At 41.1% G+C, this 18,270-nt stretch overlaps 1 protein-coding gene across 2 annotated transcripts in view; it reads left to right on the top strand.

The window, feature by feature from the left end:
* LOC124259222 (dipeptidyl peptidase 9-like) overlaps positions 1–18,014 on the top strand; it is a 33,131-nt gene extending 15,117 nt beyond the window's left edge. For both annotated transcript variants that reach the window (XM_046693330.1, XM_046693331.1), the window contains exons 8-20: positions 1,632–1,800; positions 3,570–3,735; positions 4,951–5,021; positions 6,149–6,219; positions 7,438–7,519; positions 8,971–9,106; positions 9,269–9,446; positions 10,083–10,194; positions 11,427–11,529; positions 14,254–14,303; positions 14,934–15,076; positions 15,483–15,594; positions 17,607–18,014. In XM_046693330.1, coding sequence (XP_046549286.1) covers positions 1,632–1,800; positions 3,570–3,735; positions 4,951–5,021; positions 6,149–6,219; positions 7,438–7,519; positions 8,971–9,106; positions 9,269–9,446; positions 10,083–10,194; positions 11,427–11,529; positions 14,254–14,303; positions 14,934–15,076; positions 15,483–15,594; positions 17,607–17,699 — 1,486 coding nt within the window. In that variant the 3' untranslated portion in view covers positions 17,700–18,014. The remainder of the gene's footprint in view (positions 1–1,631; positions 1,801–3,569; positions 3,736–4,950; positions 5,022–6,148; positions 6,220–7,437; positions 7,520–8,970; positions 9,107–9,268; positions 9,447–10,082; positions 10,195–11,426; positions 11,530–14,253; positions 14,304–14,933; positions 15,077–15,482; positions 15,595–17,606) is intronic.
* The last annotated feature ends 256 nt before the right edge of the window (positions 18,015–18,270 follow it).

Here is an 18,270-nt window from a genome sequence, read left to right as displayed (position 1 = left end):
ACATACTGGGATCAGGCTTGTTACATACTGGGATCAGGCCTGTTACATACTGGGATCAGGCTTGTTACATACTGGGATCAGCCTTGTTACACATACTGGGATCAGTTACCTTCAGTTACATACTGGGATCAGCCTTGTTACATACTGGGATCAGGCCTGTTACATACTGGGATCAGGCCTTGTTACATACTGGGATCAGGCTTGTTACATCAGGCTTACATGGGATCAGGCTTGTTACATACTGGGATCAGGCTTGTTACATACTGGGATCAGGCTTGTTACATACTGGGATCAGCCTTGTTACATACTGGGATCAGGCTTGTTACATACTGGGATCACTGGGATCAGCCTTGTTACATACTAGGATCAGCCTTGTTACATACTACTGGTCACCCTTGATCAGCCTTGTTACATACTGGGATCAGCCTTGTTACATACTGGGATCAGCCTTGTTACATACTGGGATCAGCCTTGTTACATATACTGGGATCAGCCTTGTTACAAACTGGGATCAGCCTTGTTACATACTGGGATCAGGCTTGTTACATACTGGGATCAGCCTTGTTACATACTGGGATCAGCCTTGTTACATACTAGGATCAGCCTTGTTACATACTAGGATCAGCCTTGTTACAATACTGGGATCAGCCTTGTTACATACTGGGATCAGCCTTGTTACATACTGGGATCAGCCTTGTTACATACTGGGATCAGCCTTGTTACATACTGGGATCAGGCTTGTTACATACTGGGATCAGCCTTGTTACATACTGGGATCAGCCTTGTTACATACTGGGATCAGCCTTGTTACATACTGGGATCAGCCTTGTTACATACTGGGATCAGCCTTGTTACAATATCAGGCTGGGATCAGCCTTGTTACATACTGGGATCAGCCTTGTTACATACTGGGATCAGCCTTGTTACATACTGGGATCAGCCTTGTTACATACTGGGATCAGCCTTGTTACATACTGGGATCAGGCTTGTTACATACTGGGATCAGCCTTGTTACATACTGGGATCAGCCTTGTTACATACTGGGATCAGGCTTGTTACATACTGGGATCAGCCTTGTTACATACTGGGATCAGCCTTGTTACATACTGGGATCAGCCTTGTTACATACTGGGATCAGCCTTGTTACATTATGAGATCAGCCTTGTTACTGTGATCAGCCTTGTTACAATATGGGATCAGGTTTGTTACAATATGGGATCAGCCTTGTTACATACTGGGATCAGCCTTGTTACATACTAGGATCAGCCTTGTTACAATATTGGATCAGCCTTGTTACTATATGGGATCAGCCTTGTTACAATATGGGATCAGCCTTGTTACATACTGGGATCAGCCTTGTTACATACTAGGATCAGCCTTGTTACAATATGGGATCAGGCTTGTTACATACTGGGATCAGCCTTGTTACATACTGGGATCAGCCTTGTTACATACTGGGATCAGCCTTGTTACATACTGGGATCAGCCTTGTTACATACTGGGATCAGCCTTGTTACAATATGGGATCAGGCTTGTTACATACTGGGATCAGCCTTGTTATTAACTGATACCCAGGACTCCACAGTATTTGATGGTGATGATTTGTGCGCTGATCTCGGCGTCTGTTGCAGCGTCTATGCCCAGGTGTTGGACCGAGAACAGAAGCAGCTGGCTGTCATCCTTATCCCCTTCGAGTACTTCATGCCCGTATCCTCCGACATTGAGATGAGCAGCTTTGACACCAGCACTTATCCCCCTTTGCAGTTCATCTACAGAGGGACGTCCACGATCTGGATCAATGTGAGTCAGTTGTAAGGTCGTTTTTGGCCTTAGTGCTTCAGTTCAAAACAGAATGCTTGTTTGTGCAGAGCTTGCTTAGCTCATCTGAAACAAAGTTGTTTGTCTATCAGCATCAACAGAACGTTGATCCACTGGTCTGTGTCTAGTATATTTGCTTATGGACCAGTTAACTTAAATATGCACTGGTCAAGTCATCTAGTGTAATTTTGGGGGCAAATAAAGTAATCTCAGTTTGTACAACTGTAGAAATCAGTGATAGATCCATTGTAAACTTTAAACAAAACCAGAAACTTAAAAAGCCCAGCTTGTTAGACTGGTTGCCTTCTTTACAGTTTTCACTTTCAAATATTGCCCAAGTACTTGTTGTATGAAGAAAATATCTGCTAGTCAAATCCTTCTGTTTTCAACACCATCTTGTCTAGGTGGAAATGCATAATGAACTGGGCACTAGTGCTGGGAATTGTTTAAAATCTCATAATTGATGATTGGTTCATTACAACCGATCAATCATCGAAAATAATTGGTTAGCGTCATTTATGAAATTTTCCTGATTATTTTTTGTTAATGGACAAAAAACATGGTGTTTTTGCAAATTGCACAAAATGCATTTGCAAATTTCACATCTTTAAAGGATGACTAGTAGGCTAGGAACATTAATTTCTTGGAGTCTTTAAGATAAATTCAACCATGACTCGGAACGAGCTTGTAGTGGTCATGAAATGTAACAGACAAAACCAACCCTGTGAAAAATATTGTTAATGCAAACAAGTGTTCCAAAATTGTTTGTGTTCGATTATGGGAAAACATGATCGATTGCTTGGTTGTTTAGTCACTGCGACCAATCTTCGATTATTTCAATTAATCGGACCACCACTACTGGGCACTGTTCACAACGTGACTGCTCCTCCCATACTTCAACACTTGTCGTGATTAAGTGAGTTGGGTTTTACGCCACTTTTAGCAATATTCCAACAATATCACGGCGGGGGACACCAGAAATGGGCTTCACACAATGTACCCATATGGGGAATCGAACCCGGGTCTTCAGCATGACGAGCGAACGCTTTAACCACTAGGCTACCCCACCTCCCCAACACTTGTTGTAGTGCTCATCAGTTCATCAGTTTGTGGGACACAGACCCAGTAGACTTTATCTGTGTAATGGTCCTTTGTTGGATTACTGGTGAATTTTTGGGTGGTGGGTTAGCCTAGTGGTTAATGTGTTCGCTCGTCACGCCGAAGACCCGGGTTCGATTCCCCACATGGGCACAATGTGTGAAGCCCATTTCTGGTGTCCCCGCCGTGATATTGCTGGAATATTGCTCAATGTGGCGTAAAACTAAACTCACTCACTCACTGGTGAATTTTGAATGTTGTTTGTTTGATAGCAGTCAAAGTTGTCTTCCACATTTTTATATTTACCTGACTGGGTTAGAATTGATCTTCAGTAACCCAAGCTTGTCGTACGAGGCGACTAACGGGATCGGGTGGTCAGGCTCGCTGACTGGGTTGACACATGTCATCGGTTCCCAATTGCATTGATTGATGTTCATGCTGTTGATCCCTGCATTGTCTGGTCCAGACTCAATTATTTACAGACCGCCACCATATAGCTGGAATATTGCTGAGTGTGGCATAAAACTGAACTCACTCACTCACTTTATATTGACCTTGATATAAATTTTGACCTTGATTTAAGTTTTGCACTTTGACCATGCCCATGTCTTCTCAGACATTGAATTAATTTGAATGTTTTGATGCGGTTGCAGGTTCATGACGTCCTTCACTTTTTCCCACAATCCTCCACGGATGAGATCAGCTTCCTGTGGTCCAGTGAAAAGAGTGGGTACAGGCATCTGTATCATGTGACGTCCAAACTCCAAACACCGCCACCTGATACAAACCATGCAATGGAGCTGGAAGACAGGTCTCACGGTTAGAGTTCATGCTGTTGGCTCTCAAGGATATTGCTGACTTTTAGGGGGTAGAGGCAGCGTTCGAAATAACCGCCGGCCCAGAGGCCCAGCACCAGTTGTTATTGTATCGGGCCGACAGTTTCAAATATTTGCTGACCCTACTGGCCTTCAGTAAACTGTCTGTGAGGTTTTTTTCGACTGGAATCTTTCCCATATTTTTCTCTTTATTAACGTTCGGGAATCCATGATCCATCATGTTACAATAACTTACAGTTTCACTTCCTGGTATTTCAGCGCTTTACGCATAGGAATGTCAACACCAGTCTTAAAAAATAAAAACTTCTCCGTGTGCCATAAGCTTTGCTCATTGATCTTGTAAAAACAATGTGAAACTGTACACAGTGTAGTTTATTTTGTTTTTATTGGTTTGACTTTAACAAAATGGGCCTGCAGATATCATTCAGGGCCTGTGGGTTTTAAAGCCTGCAGGCGGCAGCAGGCCCTGATGGCCAACTGGCAAATTATAGTATTGCAAACACTGGGTAGAGGTGGCCCAGGTCATCTTGGATTGTGTACTGTGGCATCCTTAGGCATCCATTTGAATCCAAGTTTGCCTGAATAATGTTTGGGGAGTTGTCTTATATGTGAATTTCTTGTACAGAAATGATTTGATCTGTGACCCTGACAGCAAACTTGTCAACTGTCTGTCTTTGTTAAAGTTGTTTCAAACCATCGCAGTGTGGGAAGTAGTTTCCAAAGTTTCGAGCCAGTCAGGCCAGCTGTGCCTGAAAGTTACTAGCCCACATTCACTAGCCCGAAATTTGAATGTAGAAACTAAAACAATGCAGAAGCTAAAACACAAATAGACCAGAATAAGATATTGTCAGCATGACATAGGTTTCATCATGAAGCTACTAATATGATGAACATTTATATCTGGCCATAATCTTGTATGATTTAAAAGTGTATTATAACTGAACAAGTAAGTGAGAGTGATATATTTAGAAAATGACCCCATGAAAATTCACTAGCCAGTCGGGCCAGTGACTGTAGAGATTTACTGCCCCAAGTGGATATTTACTAGCCACTGTCTAGCAGGCCAGTGGCTGTTTCTCACACTGAACTGTCAACTACAGTCAGGTAAAGTACAGTGCCATGACATTTCTAACATCCAGACATGTGCTATGCTTCTGGGTGATTGAAGCTTAAAGGTTCTTCCTCTGTCTTCTTCCAGACTTCCTCCAGAGTCAGATGGTGAGAGAGGTGGCAGTAACCGGGGGTGACTGGGAGGTGAACGGGAAACAGGTACACGTTGACAGTATTTATCCATTAGTTCTGCCTTGGGAATCCTTGGCAACCTGTGTGACTATATGGATCAGATGATCATACTTAGTTATTTAGTTGGTTAGATGTCATTGTGCTCATAACATCACTCACTGGGTGAGCGTGGCATAAAACTAAACTCACTCACACACTCACTCTGGTTCAAATCAATTTCAGTCAAGTAGCTGCAATAGTGCTGCGGCACAACAAACATGAATGTATTTTGTAATGCTGGTCATCTAGAGTAGGCAGATTGCTGATGGTACGACATGTAATGTTTCCTAGGAAACTGATTTAATTGAAAGTAGGCCTCTACTTACCCATCAGTGATTGGGTTCCTGGTAGCATGTGATAGTCATGTGACTATTAACCTTCTGACACATCACGGGCAGCTTTGGTCGTATACTCCCCAGGGAGCTGAGATTGAATATATTGTGTGCGCTGATTCGTTGACCAGGATAAGAATGATGTTAAAAAATAATAATGCTGCAGTGGATGTCTTTACAAATATCCATGTATTATTATTAATATTATTGTTGTTGTTATAATCAACACGACTGTTGGTGACAGTGTTATGATCAACACACTGGTAGGTGACAGTGTTATAATCAACACACCGGTAGGTGGCAGTGTTATAATCAACACACCGGTAGGTGACAGTGTTATAATCAACACACCGGTAGGTGACAGTGTTATAATCAACACACCTGTAGGTGACAGTGTTATAATCAACACACCTGTAGGTGACAGTGTTATAAACAACACACCTGTAGGTGACAGTGTTATAATCAACACACCTGTAGGTGACAGTGTTATAATCAACACACCCGTAGATGACAGTGTTATAATCAACACACCTGTAGGTGACAGTGTTATAATCAACACACCTGTAGGTGACAGTGTTATAATCAACACACCTGTAGGTGACAGTGTGTAATCGTTGAAATCACTCAACACAAACCAGCCTATTCTGCAATCAACCAGGCAGACTGTTTATGGGTGTAGCATATTGCTAAGGAAACACAAAGACAATAAAAGTTGCCTGGTCAGCCTTTAGAATTCCATGGAAAACCTATGCAGTTTGTTCATTTAATCTCATCTTGTTTCAGATATGGGTGGACGAGCAGCGCAAACTGGTGTACTTCAATGGGCTGAAGGACTCTCCCCTTGAAATGCATTTGTACGTTTAAGTCACGTTAAGTTTAAGCCTTGATATGGATGCAGGTCCAACTGCATGTAGGAGCTTTGTGAATCACTGGGATCCACCGTTTGTCACGCCTGCCATGATATTGCAGGAATGTTGCATAAAGAAGTGTAAAACCTGACTCATCCTCTCATAGATGAAAAAAGTTAGAATTTGTCTGGTAGAACAGGGTGGTAGCCATGTTCAAAATCCTGTGTCTTGTATATTAATGTCCCCACAGTCATGCTCCAGCGTCTCTTATCTGAACTTCTCACATTGTACACCCCTGCAAGATGTCTAAGATCCCAGACTCAGCACGTACTTACAGTCCCTAAAGTCAGACTTGTCTCCTATGGCCAGAGGACCTTTGCCTTCACTGCAGCATTGCTTTGGATCCACTACCAGCTGATCACTGAACTCTTTCAAGTCCCTTCTAAAAAACACATTACTTCTCCGTAGCTTTCTCTTAGATCCTTTCTTCCTTTTTAAATCCAACTATTTGTAGTGTGATGTATATGTCAGGCTAGAGACTGCGATCTGGTAGATCTGAACTAACAGCCCAGGTCGAGCATTGCCTCAACAATGACGTGAGCTTATAAATTCACTGCGTATTTGAGATAATTTGTGAGTCAAATACGCAGGTTTTCTGCGTCATGGCAAACACTGCATAATCATAAGTACTAAACTTTATTTTGGCACACGTTAGTTGTTGTACCTTACTCCAAAACAGACTTAACAAATAAAGTTAACAAGATAGCAATAAATAAGTTCAATTATAACTGGCAAATAACAGGAAAACATTATCCCCACTTATTATACTTGCTTGCATAAGCTTGCACTTGCTTGCATAGGTTATTCCATATAATCGTAGTCTCTACCAGTAGAGACTACGATCGCAGTCTCTACTGGTAGAATCTCCGATTCTACCAGATCTCAGTCTCTACCCTGACATATACATTGTACATAGATTTACCCTTGTTGTAGCACCTTGAGCGAGCACTGAATGCACGGATACAGATGCAGTTATAAATACCCACTATTATTATTATTATTATTATGTGATTGAAGCAATTGTTCCTCAGATCAAAGGCCCAGGTTTGATTTCCCAGATGGGTCCATTGTGTGAAGCCAATTTCAGATGCCCTGAGCTACGATTTTGGATGAATACTGCTAAAAGTGACGTACAACCTGACTCACAGTGTTTGTCTGTTACAGGTACTGTGTGTCGTACAACTCGCCCAGTGAACCAGTCCGACTCACCCAGCCTGGTTTCAGCCACGCTGTCTCGTTAGATAAGGTGAGCTAACAATCAAAACAGCAAGATTTCATTTATAATCATCTGATTCAAACTCGTAAGTTTACAGATAAAGCACCCAAATATATCTGGAATTTTGATTGGTTCTGTTTTCCAGAGTGTGATATTTATGTTTTTTGAATGAAATATTTTTTATTAAAAATTCAAAGAGCTTTTGATTATTTTGTAATGACTATTGTTATCCTATCATGACTATGATTGACTTGAAGGGCTTGTCTTTAAACCTATGACTTCTCATGATGAAAACCCCTCTAAACTTCCCCGGGGCGGTGGGGTAGCCTAATGGTTAAAGCGTTGGCTCGTCACGCCAAAGACCCTGGTTCAAATCCCCACATGGGTACAATGTGTGAAGCCCATTTCTGGTGTCCCCCGCCGTGATGTTGCTGGAATATTGCTAAAAGAGGCGTAAAACCAATCTCAGTCAGTCTAAACTTCTCCAATGTGAGCAATATATTGGAGTGTGTTTGGATGTCTGATATACTGAATGAAATCAGTTCAGGATAATAAATACCTATGGGAAAAGTTTGTAAAATTGTCTGCTCCATATTCACAACAAAAAGATACACCCAAGATATTTACGATCCATATTTTTGATTGTTCAAAACATATCCACACTCATTAATAAAAGATTAAAACTACACCTCCAGCCAAGGAGATTTTAATTTCATCGACAATTGTTGATATGTTCACATCAAAGACTTGAGGGTGAGGTTCTATTTATCATCTATAATCTTTTTTCCAACTTGTTCAATTTCTAAACAGTAACTACCAGTGCCTCGAGTGCAGAAAAGGAGAGATAGCTGGCTAGATTCAGTGACAGAAAGCCTTAAGATGTCATTTGATTCTGATGTTATGGTAACCATTGGTATCTCAATGGTCAACGAAACATTCATTGAAGCAGTATTTCCAAGGAGATATCACTTGATCACAGCTAAACAATATATCCTGTAAAATAATAGTAGTCCATATATGATGCTCATTGCTCCATGCACAATGTATGCTTGAAGCGCCCAAACAATCTGATTATTATTACCCCGGATAACCCAAGCTTCCTGTTAGGCGCCAGAGGCTTATAGTCACATGCCTTTATCCTATCGGGTACCCATTTTCTGCTTGGTGGACAGAGGCAATTTTGAACAAACTCACTTGCCTAAGATGAGACCACATGTATCACATGTGTTTCGTTGTGGGGCAGGACTGAAGTCCAAGAAACTCTCAGGAGTCAAGCTGCCAAACACGGTCACCCATCCAAGGACTCTCCGTGCCCAACATTGCTCAACTTCACCTGATTTGTGATCTGAGTTTTGTATGATACATGAAGTTTTAATCTCATGGCCCACCACCTTGATAATGTTGGAATAATGAATGCCCAAAATCGAATGTCCCTGTCACTGTTTGTGTGCTTGATGCTTTATGTGTTTGTTTGATTGCAGGCCTGTTCTCTGTTTGTGTCTGTGTACAGCTCGATCCAGCACACACCTCGATGTAAGGTGTACCGTATCTCCCATGGAGACCATCCCCCTCAACACACACAGGCTGAGCCTTGTGGTACTGTGATAAGCTCTACATGTAAGTCATGTCTGTAGACACATCCCCCTTAACAAACCTTGTAGACACCTCACTCTGTGATAAGGATATGATAAACGACAAACAATATATGAATCAACAAACAATATGTGAAGTAACCACAAACAAACAAACCTTTGAACATGCTGCTGTTCCTTTTCTCAGCCTGTCCGGAGTACCGAGCCCCGGTGTTATTCAGCTACCCGAGTAAGAGTGGCTACACCATGCACGGCATGTACTACTACCCCCACAACTACGACCCCGGCACTCGCTACCCCACAGTCCTGTTTGTATATGGGGGACCCCAGGTGCAGTTGGTCACCAACGCCTTCAAGGGACTCAAGTGAGTTGGACTCCGAGTTTGATGTTCTGCCCATCCGCTTATTCTGATAACTTGGGGTCCACGTATCAATCATAATCGTTTTCTTATGGCTGTGTATAAACAGAAATACTGCATTGACCGTATATTAGACGATCTCATAGATAAGATGAGGTCCCTTATTAAAATCAGAATCTACACAGGGCTCGATTTAAGAGATGTTAACCTACTTGCACCAGGTGCAACCTAAAATAGAAACGTAGTTGCACCAGCCAAATTCAAGTTGCACTGTCTTTATTGCAATATATAATGACAGAAATATGCTACTGAATTATTTAGATGTTTTATTTCAGAAGTTTGCCCACAAGTTGGACTATATCTAGGTTGCACTTTGTATTATCGGGTTGCACAAGTCAAAGTAACAAAGCACTAACTCGAGCCCTGCTACACAATACTTTGTTTGGTCCTCAAAGCGGTTTGAGAGGATGTTTTTATTGAACCAGTGAGAGGAAGAACATCTGTTAAAAACAGCCAAGATGGAGACACTTGTTTGAAATGATGTTTTGGTAGTGAGTAGCTCCATGGTATACAGAATAGAGATCAGATTCATGTGCTACTGAATTCTAGAGTAGTTTGTGATGTGTGTTTCTTGTGTGTCAGATTCCTGCGACTACACACGTTGGCTTCCCAAGGATACGCTGTCGTCACGATAGACGGCCGGGGTTCATGTAATCGGGGCCTTCAGTTTGAGAGTCATATCAAGGGGAAACTGGTGAGTCGAATTTTCTGTAATCTATCTCAGATGGGAAATCTTCTTTCCTTTACCTATCCCCAGATTAACAAGACTGTTGACAAGCACTTGAGAGTCCGAACGTGAGTCCTAACTTCACTTTCATTATGAGAAAGGTATGATACTATATGGATGACAACTTCTTTATTCATATACTGAGAGAAACAAATAAAGGAACATAGGAAAATTCAAGTGATCCTTTAATATTTTCCGATTTTCATCACCAGCTTTGAATAGCGTTGTGGGAGGAAATCTGAGAATAAATAAAGGAACACTGCCATGAAGTGGTGTTCCTTTATTTGTTTCCCTCAGTATATTATGATGCGACATTTTGGTCTAGAATCTTATACCATTGTCAAGCAAAACTGAAGTACTACAGTACAGAACAGAATTGTGTATATTGAACAGGATTAATTAAGACAACATGCGGATGTGCATGAAGAAACAGATAATTTTAACGGCTTAGTGTTAGCTGAGCTTCTTGATATGTAGACACACCACATCTGTGATTTGGTGGGGGAGTGAGTGATATAAGTTTTACGCCACATTCAGCAATATTCCAGCTATATGGCGGTGGTCTGAAAATAATCGACTCTGGACCAGACAGTCCAGTGATCAACAACATGAGCATCGATCTACAAAAATGATATTCAGTAACATGTGTCAACCAAGTCAGCTAGCCTGACCACCCGATCCTGTTAATCGCCTCTAGCGACAAGCATGGGTTTCTCAAGATCAATTCTAACCCGTATCTTCACGGGTTGATTTTGTGGATTAAAAGCGGACATCGTCTGTGTCCTGTCAAAGGATGGTAATTGTTGTTGCCCTGCCTGGGTAACACAAGGACTTGCTGGCTCAGAATCAGTACACTGTGTCTGAGTTTCATGTTAGGTCTGCAGCGTAGTGTTCCAGTTGGCTATCACAATGCAGCAGGCATTGTTACTACCAGATATTACTGGTCCAAGGTTTTTAACACATACATGGATGTATGCACATTGTTTGGTAAGTTGAGTAATCTGGGACACATCTTTAAAGCACATTTTCTTGCCTCACTAGGTCATGTCAAGTTTGTCTAGACTCCGGCCACTTTATCACAGACTGGGAGCTACTGTGTATCACTTCAACATCTTACGCATAAGGCTTGGGAAGTCATGTACCTTGTTCTAAGTTTAAACCCACCACCACCTCACCAAACTTATTCTCATTCTGTTTAGGGAACTGTAGAGATAGAAGAACAGGTCGAGGGTCTGCTCTGGCTGGCTTCCAAAGAAGACTTCATTGACATTACGAGAATAGCTATACATGGCTGGTCTTACGGTGAGTATGTAACAGAGTTGATTTACCTGATAAGAATGTCATACTTGGCTAGTTTTAGGATGAGATTTGATTAACCTGACAAGAATGTCATACTTGGCTAGTTTTAGGATGAGATTTGATTAACCTGACAAGATTGTCATACTTGGTTTGTTTTAGGATGAGATTTGATATCCCTGACAAGATTGTCATACTTGGCTAGTTTTAGGATGAGATTTGATTAACCTGACAAGATTGTCATACTTGGTTTGTTTTAGGATGAGATTTGATTAACCTGACAAGAATGTCATACTTGGCTTGTTTTAGGATGAGATTTGATTTACCTGACAAGATTGTCATACTTGGTTTGTTTTAGGATGAGATTTGATTAACCTGACAAGATTGTCATACTTGGTTTGTTTTAGGATGAGATTTGATTTACCTGACAAGAATGTCATACTTGGCTTGTTTTAGGATGAGGTTTGATTTACCTGACAAGAATGTCGTATTTGGTTTGTTTTAGGATGAGGTTTGATTAACCTGTTAAGAATGTCATACTTGGTTTGTTTTAGGATGAGGTTTGATTTACCTGACAAGAATGTCGTATTTGGCTTGTTTTAGGATGAGGTTTGATTTACTTGACAAGAATGTCATACTTGGCTTGTTTTAGGATGAGATTTGATTTACCTGACAAGATTGTCATACTTGGTTTGTTTTAGGATGAGGTTTGATTAACCTGTTAAGAATGTCATACTTGGTTTGTTTTAGGATGAGATTTGATTTACCTGACAAGAATGTCATACTTGGTTTGTTTTAGGATGAGGTTTGATTTACCTGACAAGAATGTCGTATTTGGTTTGTTTTAGGATGAGGTTTGATTAACCTGTTAAGAATGTCATACTTGGTTTGTTTTAGGATGAGATTTGATTTACCTGACAAGAATGTCATACTTGGTTTGTTTTAGGATGAGGTTTGATTTACCTGACAAGAATGTCGTATTTGGTTTGTTTTAGGATGAGGTTTGATTAACCTGTTAAGAATGTCATACTTGGTTTGTTTTAGGATGAGATTTGATTTACCTGACAAGAATGTCATACTTGGCTAGTTTTAGGATGAGATTTGATTTACCTGATAAGAATGTCGTATTTGGCTGGTTTTAGGATGAGATTTGATTTACCTGACAAGAATGTCATACTTGGCTAGTTTTAGGATGAGATTTGATTTACCTGATAAGAATGTCGTATTTGGCTGGTTTTAGGATGAGATTTGATTTACCTGTTAAGAATGTCATACTTGGCTTGTTTTAGGATGAGATTTGATTTACCTGTTAAGAATGTCATTTGGCTGGTTTTAGGATTTGTTTTAGGATGAGATTTGATTTATTTACCTGATAAGGATGAGATTTGATTTACCTGTCGTCATTACTTGGCTTGTTTTAGGATGAGATTTGATTTACCTGACAAGAATGTCATACTTGGCCTGTTTTAGGATGAGGTTTGATTTACCTGACAAGAATGTCGTCAGTACTTGGTTTGTTTTAGGATGAGATTTGATTAAGAATGTCATACTTGGTTTGTTTTAGGAGAATTTGATTTACCTGACAAGAATGTCATACTTGGCTAGTTTTAGGATGAGATTTGATTTACCTGATAAGAATGTCGTATTTGGCTGGTTTTAGGATGAGATTTGATTTACCTGACAAGAATGTCATACTTGGCTTGTTTTAGGATGAGATTTGATTTACCTGATAAGAATGTCGTATTTGGCTGGTTTTAGGATGAGATTTGATTTACCTGTTAAGAATGTCATACTTGGCTTGTTTTAGGATGAGATTTGATTTACCTGTTAAGAATGTCATACTTGGTTTGTTTTAGGATGAGATTTGATTTACCTGATAAGAATTTTGTCGTACTTGGCTTGTTTTAGGATGAGATTTGATTTACCTGACAAGAATGTCATACTTGGCCTGTTTTAGGATGAGACTTGATTTACCTGATAAGAATGTTGTCGTACTTGGCTTGTTTTAGGATGAGATTTGATTTACCTGACAAGAATGTCATACTTGGCTTGTTTTAGGATGAGGTTTGATTTACCTGATAAGAATGTAGTATTTGGCTTGTTTTAGGATGAGATTTGATTTACCTGACAAGAATGTCATACTTGGCTTGTTTTAGGATGAGACTTGATTTACCTGATAAGAATGTTGTCGTATTTGGCTGGTTTTAGGATGAGATTTGATTTACCTGACAAGAATGTCATACTTGGCTTGTTTTAGGATGAGGTTTGATTTACCTGATAAGAATGTCGTATTTGGCTGGTTTTAGGATGAGATTTGATTTACCTGACAAGAATGTCATACTTGGCTTGTTTTAGGATGAGACTTGATTTACCTGATAAGAATGTTGTCGTACTTGGCTGGTTTTAGGATGAGATTTGATTTACCTGACAAGAATGTCATACTTGGCCTGTTTTAGGATGAGATTTGATTTACCTGATAAGAATGTTGTCGTACTTGGCTGGTTTTAGGAGGAGATTTGATTTACCTGATGAGAATGTCATACATTGTTGGACACTAACAATATTTCTCTGCCATCATGGAATCCCTCTTCAAGGACTGATGTTCAGGTTTGTTTGATAGTTTCATCCCTGTGTAGAAGAAACAATGATGTATTATTGTGTTTTGTGGCTGTTTGTATTCAGTGCCTGACAAAGGTTTGTGTGACTAATCCTGTGTCTGTGCTGTTCAAGGTGGCTACTTGGCACTGATGGGGCTCGCTCAGAGACCGGATATCTTCAAGGTAACATTCTCCTTGTGTTGGATATTGCCCATACTGCACTTGATTGTATTTGTACATTCTCACCTCACTTCACCTCACCTCACCTCACCTCACCTCACCTCACCTCACCTCACCTCACCTCACCTCACCTCACCTCACATCACATCACATCTCATCACATCACATCACATCACATCACATCACATCACATCACATCACATCACATCACACACATCACATCACATCACATCACCTCACCCTCCCCTCCTCTCCTCTCCTCTCCTCTCCTCACCTCACCTCACCTCACCTCACCTCACCTCACCACCTCATACTATAACACGACACCGCACACCACACCATACCGCACACCACACCACACCACACCACACCATACCGCACACGACACCGCACCGCACACCACACCACACCGCACCACACCACACCATAACGCACCATACCGCACACCACACAACACCTATCAGCACCAGACTTGTGCCCTAAGGGTTCATCCAAGTGATTGACTTTGGAGACCTGCATCTCATTGGGCTTTTCTCCTTCATCAAGCTGACATGATGATATGTGTATGTGTAATGATGATGACGACGACAAGGATGATCATGATGATGATGATGATGATGATATGTGTTGCAGGCAGCTATAGCAGGTGCCCCAGTGGTTAACTGGATCCTGTACGACACAGGCTACACAGAGCGCTACCTGGACGTCCCACAAGCCAACAAGGACGGCTACACCAACGGCTCAGTCCTCAGCTACATAGACAGGTTCCCTGATGAGTGAGTATGGAGTCTGTTTGAAAAGATGTCCCCTGCCGTGATATTGCTGGAATATTGCTAAAAGCAGCATAAAAACCAAACTCACTCACTGTTTGAAACCCGGTTGAAAGGCTTCTCTTCTGTGCTGCCCAGAGTTGCCTCCCTTTACCAGCAAGGATCTTCTCATCATATGCTTTCTTTATTTGATGGAATACACTATATGCATAGTCCAACCAACCAAATGTAAATAATACAAATGAAAATAAAATAGAAAGAATTAAAATACCACCTAATTTTCAAGATTTTAGATAGAAATATACAGATTTTTACATAACATTGTATAGATGTTCTGTGTAGTGTTGTCAGTATATTTAAGTGGCTGCCATATCATCAACTGATGCAGCTGACTTTGTGATGTCTGTTTCAGAGAGAATCGCCTACTCATCATCCACGGCCTGATCGACGAGAACGTCCACTTCCACCACACCAGTCACCTGGTCAACGCCCTGGTCAAGGCCTGCAAGCCCTACCAGCTCCAGGTCAGTACTGCCACCCTTGAGTGAGTGGCTGAAATTAAAGGTCAAGGTCATTGACTTGTATGTGGACATGTAAAACTCTTTCTATTGATGCATCTACAGGCAAGGGAATGGCCTTGTCTTAAGCAATATCTCATGTCAAACTGGAAATGTTGTCATTCAGACAGATGTTTATACAACTTTCTTAGGGACCGTTCATAATTTATGGCTGGGGGATGTTGATGATGATTTTAAGGGGGGGTAGGCCATTTTGTTTTGGGGAGGTAGGGGGGCATCAATTTTTTATTTTAATTTTTTTTTTTTTTATGGGGGTCATCAATTTTAAACATAAAAATGTTAAAAAATTATGCTTAAAAAATATGGGTAGGCGGAGGGGGTAATTGATTTTGTACATGACATGCAGGGGGGTCACTTACCCCCCTAGCCATAAATTATGAACGGTGCCTTATTATGGAAATTTCTGTTATTTTTTCCTCCATTTTGCAAACCTGAAATATAAATCTAGATAATCATGGTTATCTCCCGCTAGCTAGAAAGTTAAAGGAGATAGTTGTGTCCGAAGTGTCATCTTGGGACGTTTCCATGGTAACCATACTATTTTACGGAGAACACTAGTATTCAATATGAATAGTCATTTATCATATTTGAGAATGCATATGCTGTTCCATTCTCTACACCACCTTACCATGTGAAACAAGGTCACGGTCGAGTACATTATAAGTGAGCAATATTCCAGCAATATCATGGTGGGGACACCATAAATTGTACACCATTGTACCCATGTGGGGAATCGAACCCGGGTCTTTGGCTGTATAAGAACAGCAACATGTATAGGTATCATATAACACCTCACAGATTCTGCTTTCTGGAAAAGTACTTTCAGGCCAGCATATGGGACACGTTGCATCCATGGTTACTAAGCATTTTCAATAGTATCACAGAAATGCATCATACCATTTGTTGCTAGATTTTCCAAGCTTTCTAATGATACCAAATACATCTTGCTATACCATGGTGGGTATACTCCAATTTTGACCGGGGTGGTAAGGATAGCCTAGAGGTGTTCGCTGTTCACAGAAAACACAGGTTTGATTCCCCACATGGGTACAATGTGTGAAGCCCATTTCTGGTGTCCCCACCATGATACCATGTGGGGAATCGAACCCGGGTCTTTGGCTGTATAAGAACAGCAACATGTATAGGTATCATATAACACCTCACAGATTCTGCTTTCTGGAAAAGTACTTTCAGGCCAGCATATGGGACACGTTGCATCCATGGTTACTAAGCATTTTCAATAGTATCACAGAAATGCATCATACCATTTGTTGCTAGATTTTCCAAGCTTTCTAATGATACCAAATACATCTTGCTATACCATGGTGGGTATACTCCAATTTTGACCGGGGTGGTAAGGATAGCCTAGAGGTGTTCGCTGTTCACAGAAAACACAGGTTTGATTCCCCACATGGGTACAATGTGTGAAGCCCATTTCTGGTGTCCCCCACCATGATATTGCTGGAATATCGCTAAAAGCGGGACCGCCTCCGTGGTGTAGTGGTTAGAGCATCCGCCCGGAGAGCGGAAGGTCGCGGGTTCGATCACCGACCGCGTCATACCAAAAGACGTTAAAATATGGTACTTGTTGGTCCCTGTCTGGCGCTCGGCATTAATGGGTACAACAAGGATTGGTCGGCTCGGAGTCAGTATAATGTGTCTGAGTGGGGTATTCATGCTTCACTGCAGCTTGGTATCTCAGTGGGCTAGCACTATAAAACCAGCTTCAGTCTGGGCTAGTACAAGCAGCCGCACATACACATACACACGCATGCACGTCGTCATATAAGCGAAATATTCTCAAGCACGACGTTAAACCCAATTTCACCTCACCTCACCTCACCTCACCTCACCGCTAAAAGCGGTGTAAAACTAAACTCACTTACTCATGTTATTATTGACATCAGAAACCACTGCTCTATAGATCCAGAAGTGTAACTTTCTTCAATCCTTTTAAGGTGTACCCAAACGAACGCCACGGGATCCGCAGCCACGAGTCCAGCGAACACTATAAGACAATGGTCCTCAGCTTCTTGCAGAACAACCTGTGAACAATGGGACCCACAGCCAGGAATCCAGTGAAGGGGAAGTAACGGTCGGCCAGCTTGCAGACATGTACACTTGGAGACTGCAACAGCCTTGGAGAAAATCTTTCCTTGAACACTAACGGTTATATTTGTCACTAATTTATACAATAGTTGTGCCAACTGCATGGGAATTTCTGGTTCACTGTTTTATACCATCTGTCTTCTTGTTCTTACAAGGTACCAAGAACCTTGCCATTTGCACTGAAGAGGATGAAAGAATATTCATATCGCATTGTCTGGAGAGCCGTTCAAGTGCCATAAAGTACACACCTTGTTTTATATGCCAGGAGTACCTTTGTCATTTCTTTTATGCCCTAAATGGTAATTTAGCTGCCTTTTCCAGATATTCTGTACTATTTTCACAATCTTACCAGATCTGGAAGATGAATCAATGTGATGGACAAATGCAGGAGTTATAGGAGTCTATTTGTTTAAATCTTTCAAATGAGAATTCTTTGAAAAAAGTTAAATTTCAAAAGCCATGTGCCAAATATTGTAATGACTGAAATCTTTTTTAGAAAATCTTTGAAAACAC

Source organism: Haliotis rubra, unplaced genomic scaffold (assembly GCF_003918875.1).
Source record: "Haliotis rubra isolate DU_JTF1 unplaced genomic scaffold, ASM391887v1 Scf714, whole genome shotgun sequence".
Lineage (NCBI taxonomy): Eukaryota > Metazoa > Mollusca > Gastropoda > Lepetellida > Haliotidae > Haliotis > Haliotis rubra.
The sequence above is the reverse complement of the archived record's forward strand: the minus strand, read 5'-3'. Positions and strand labels throughout refer to the sequence as shown.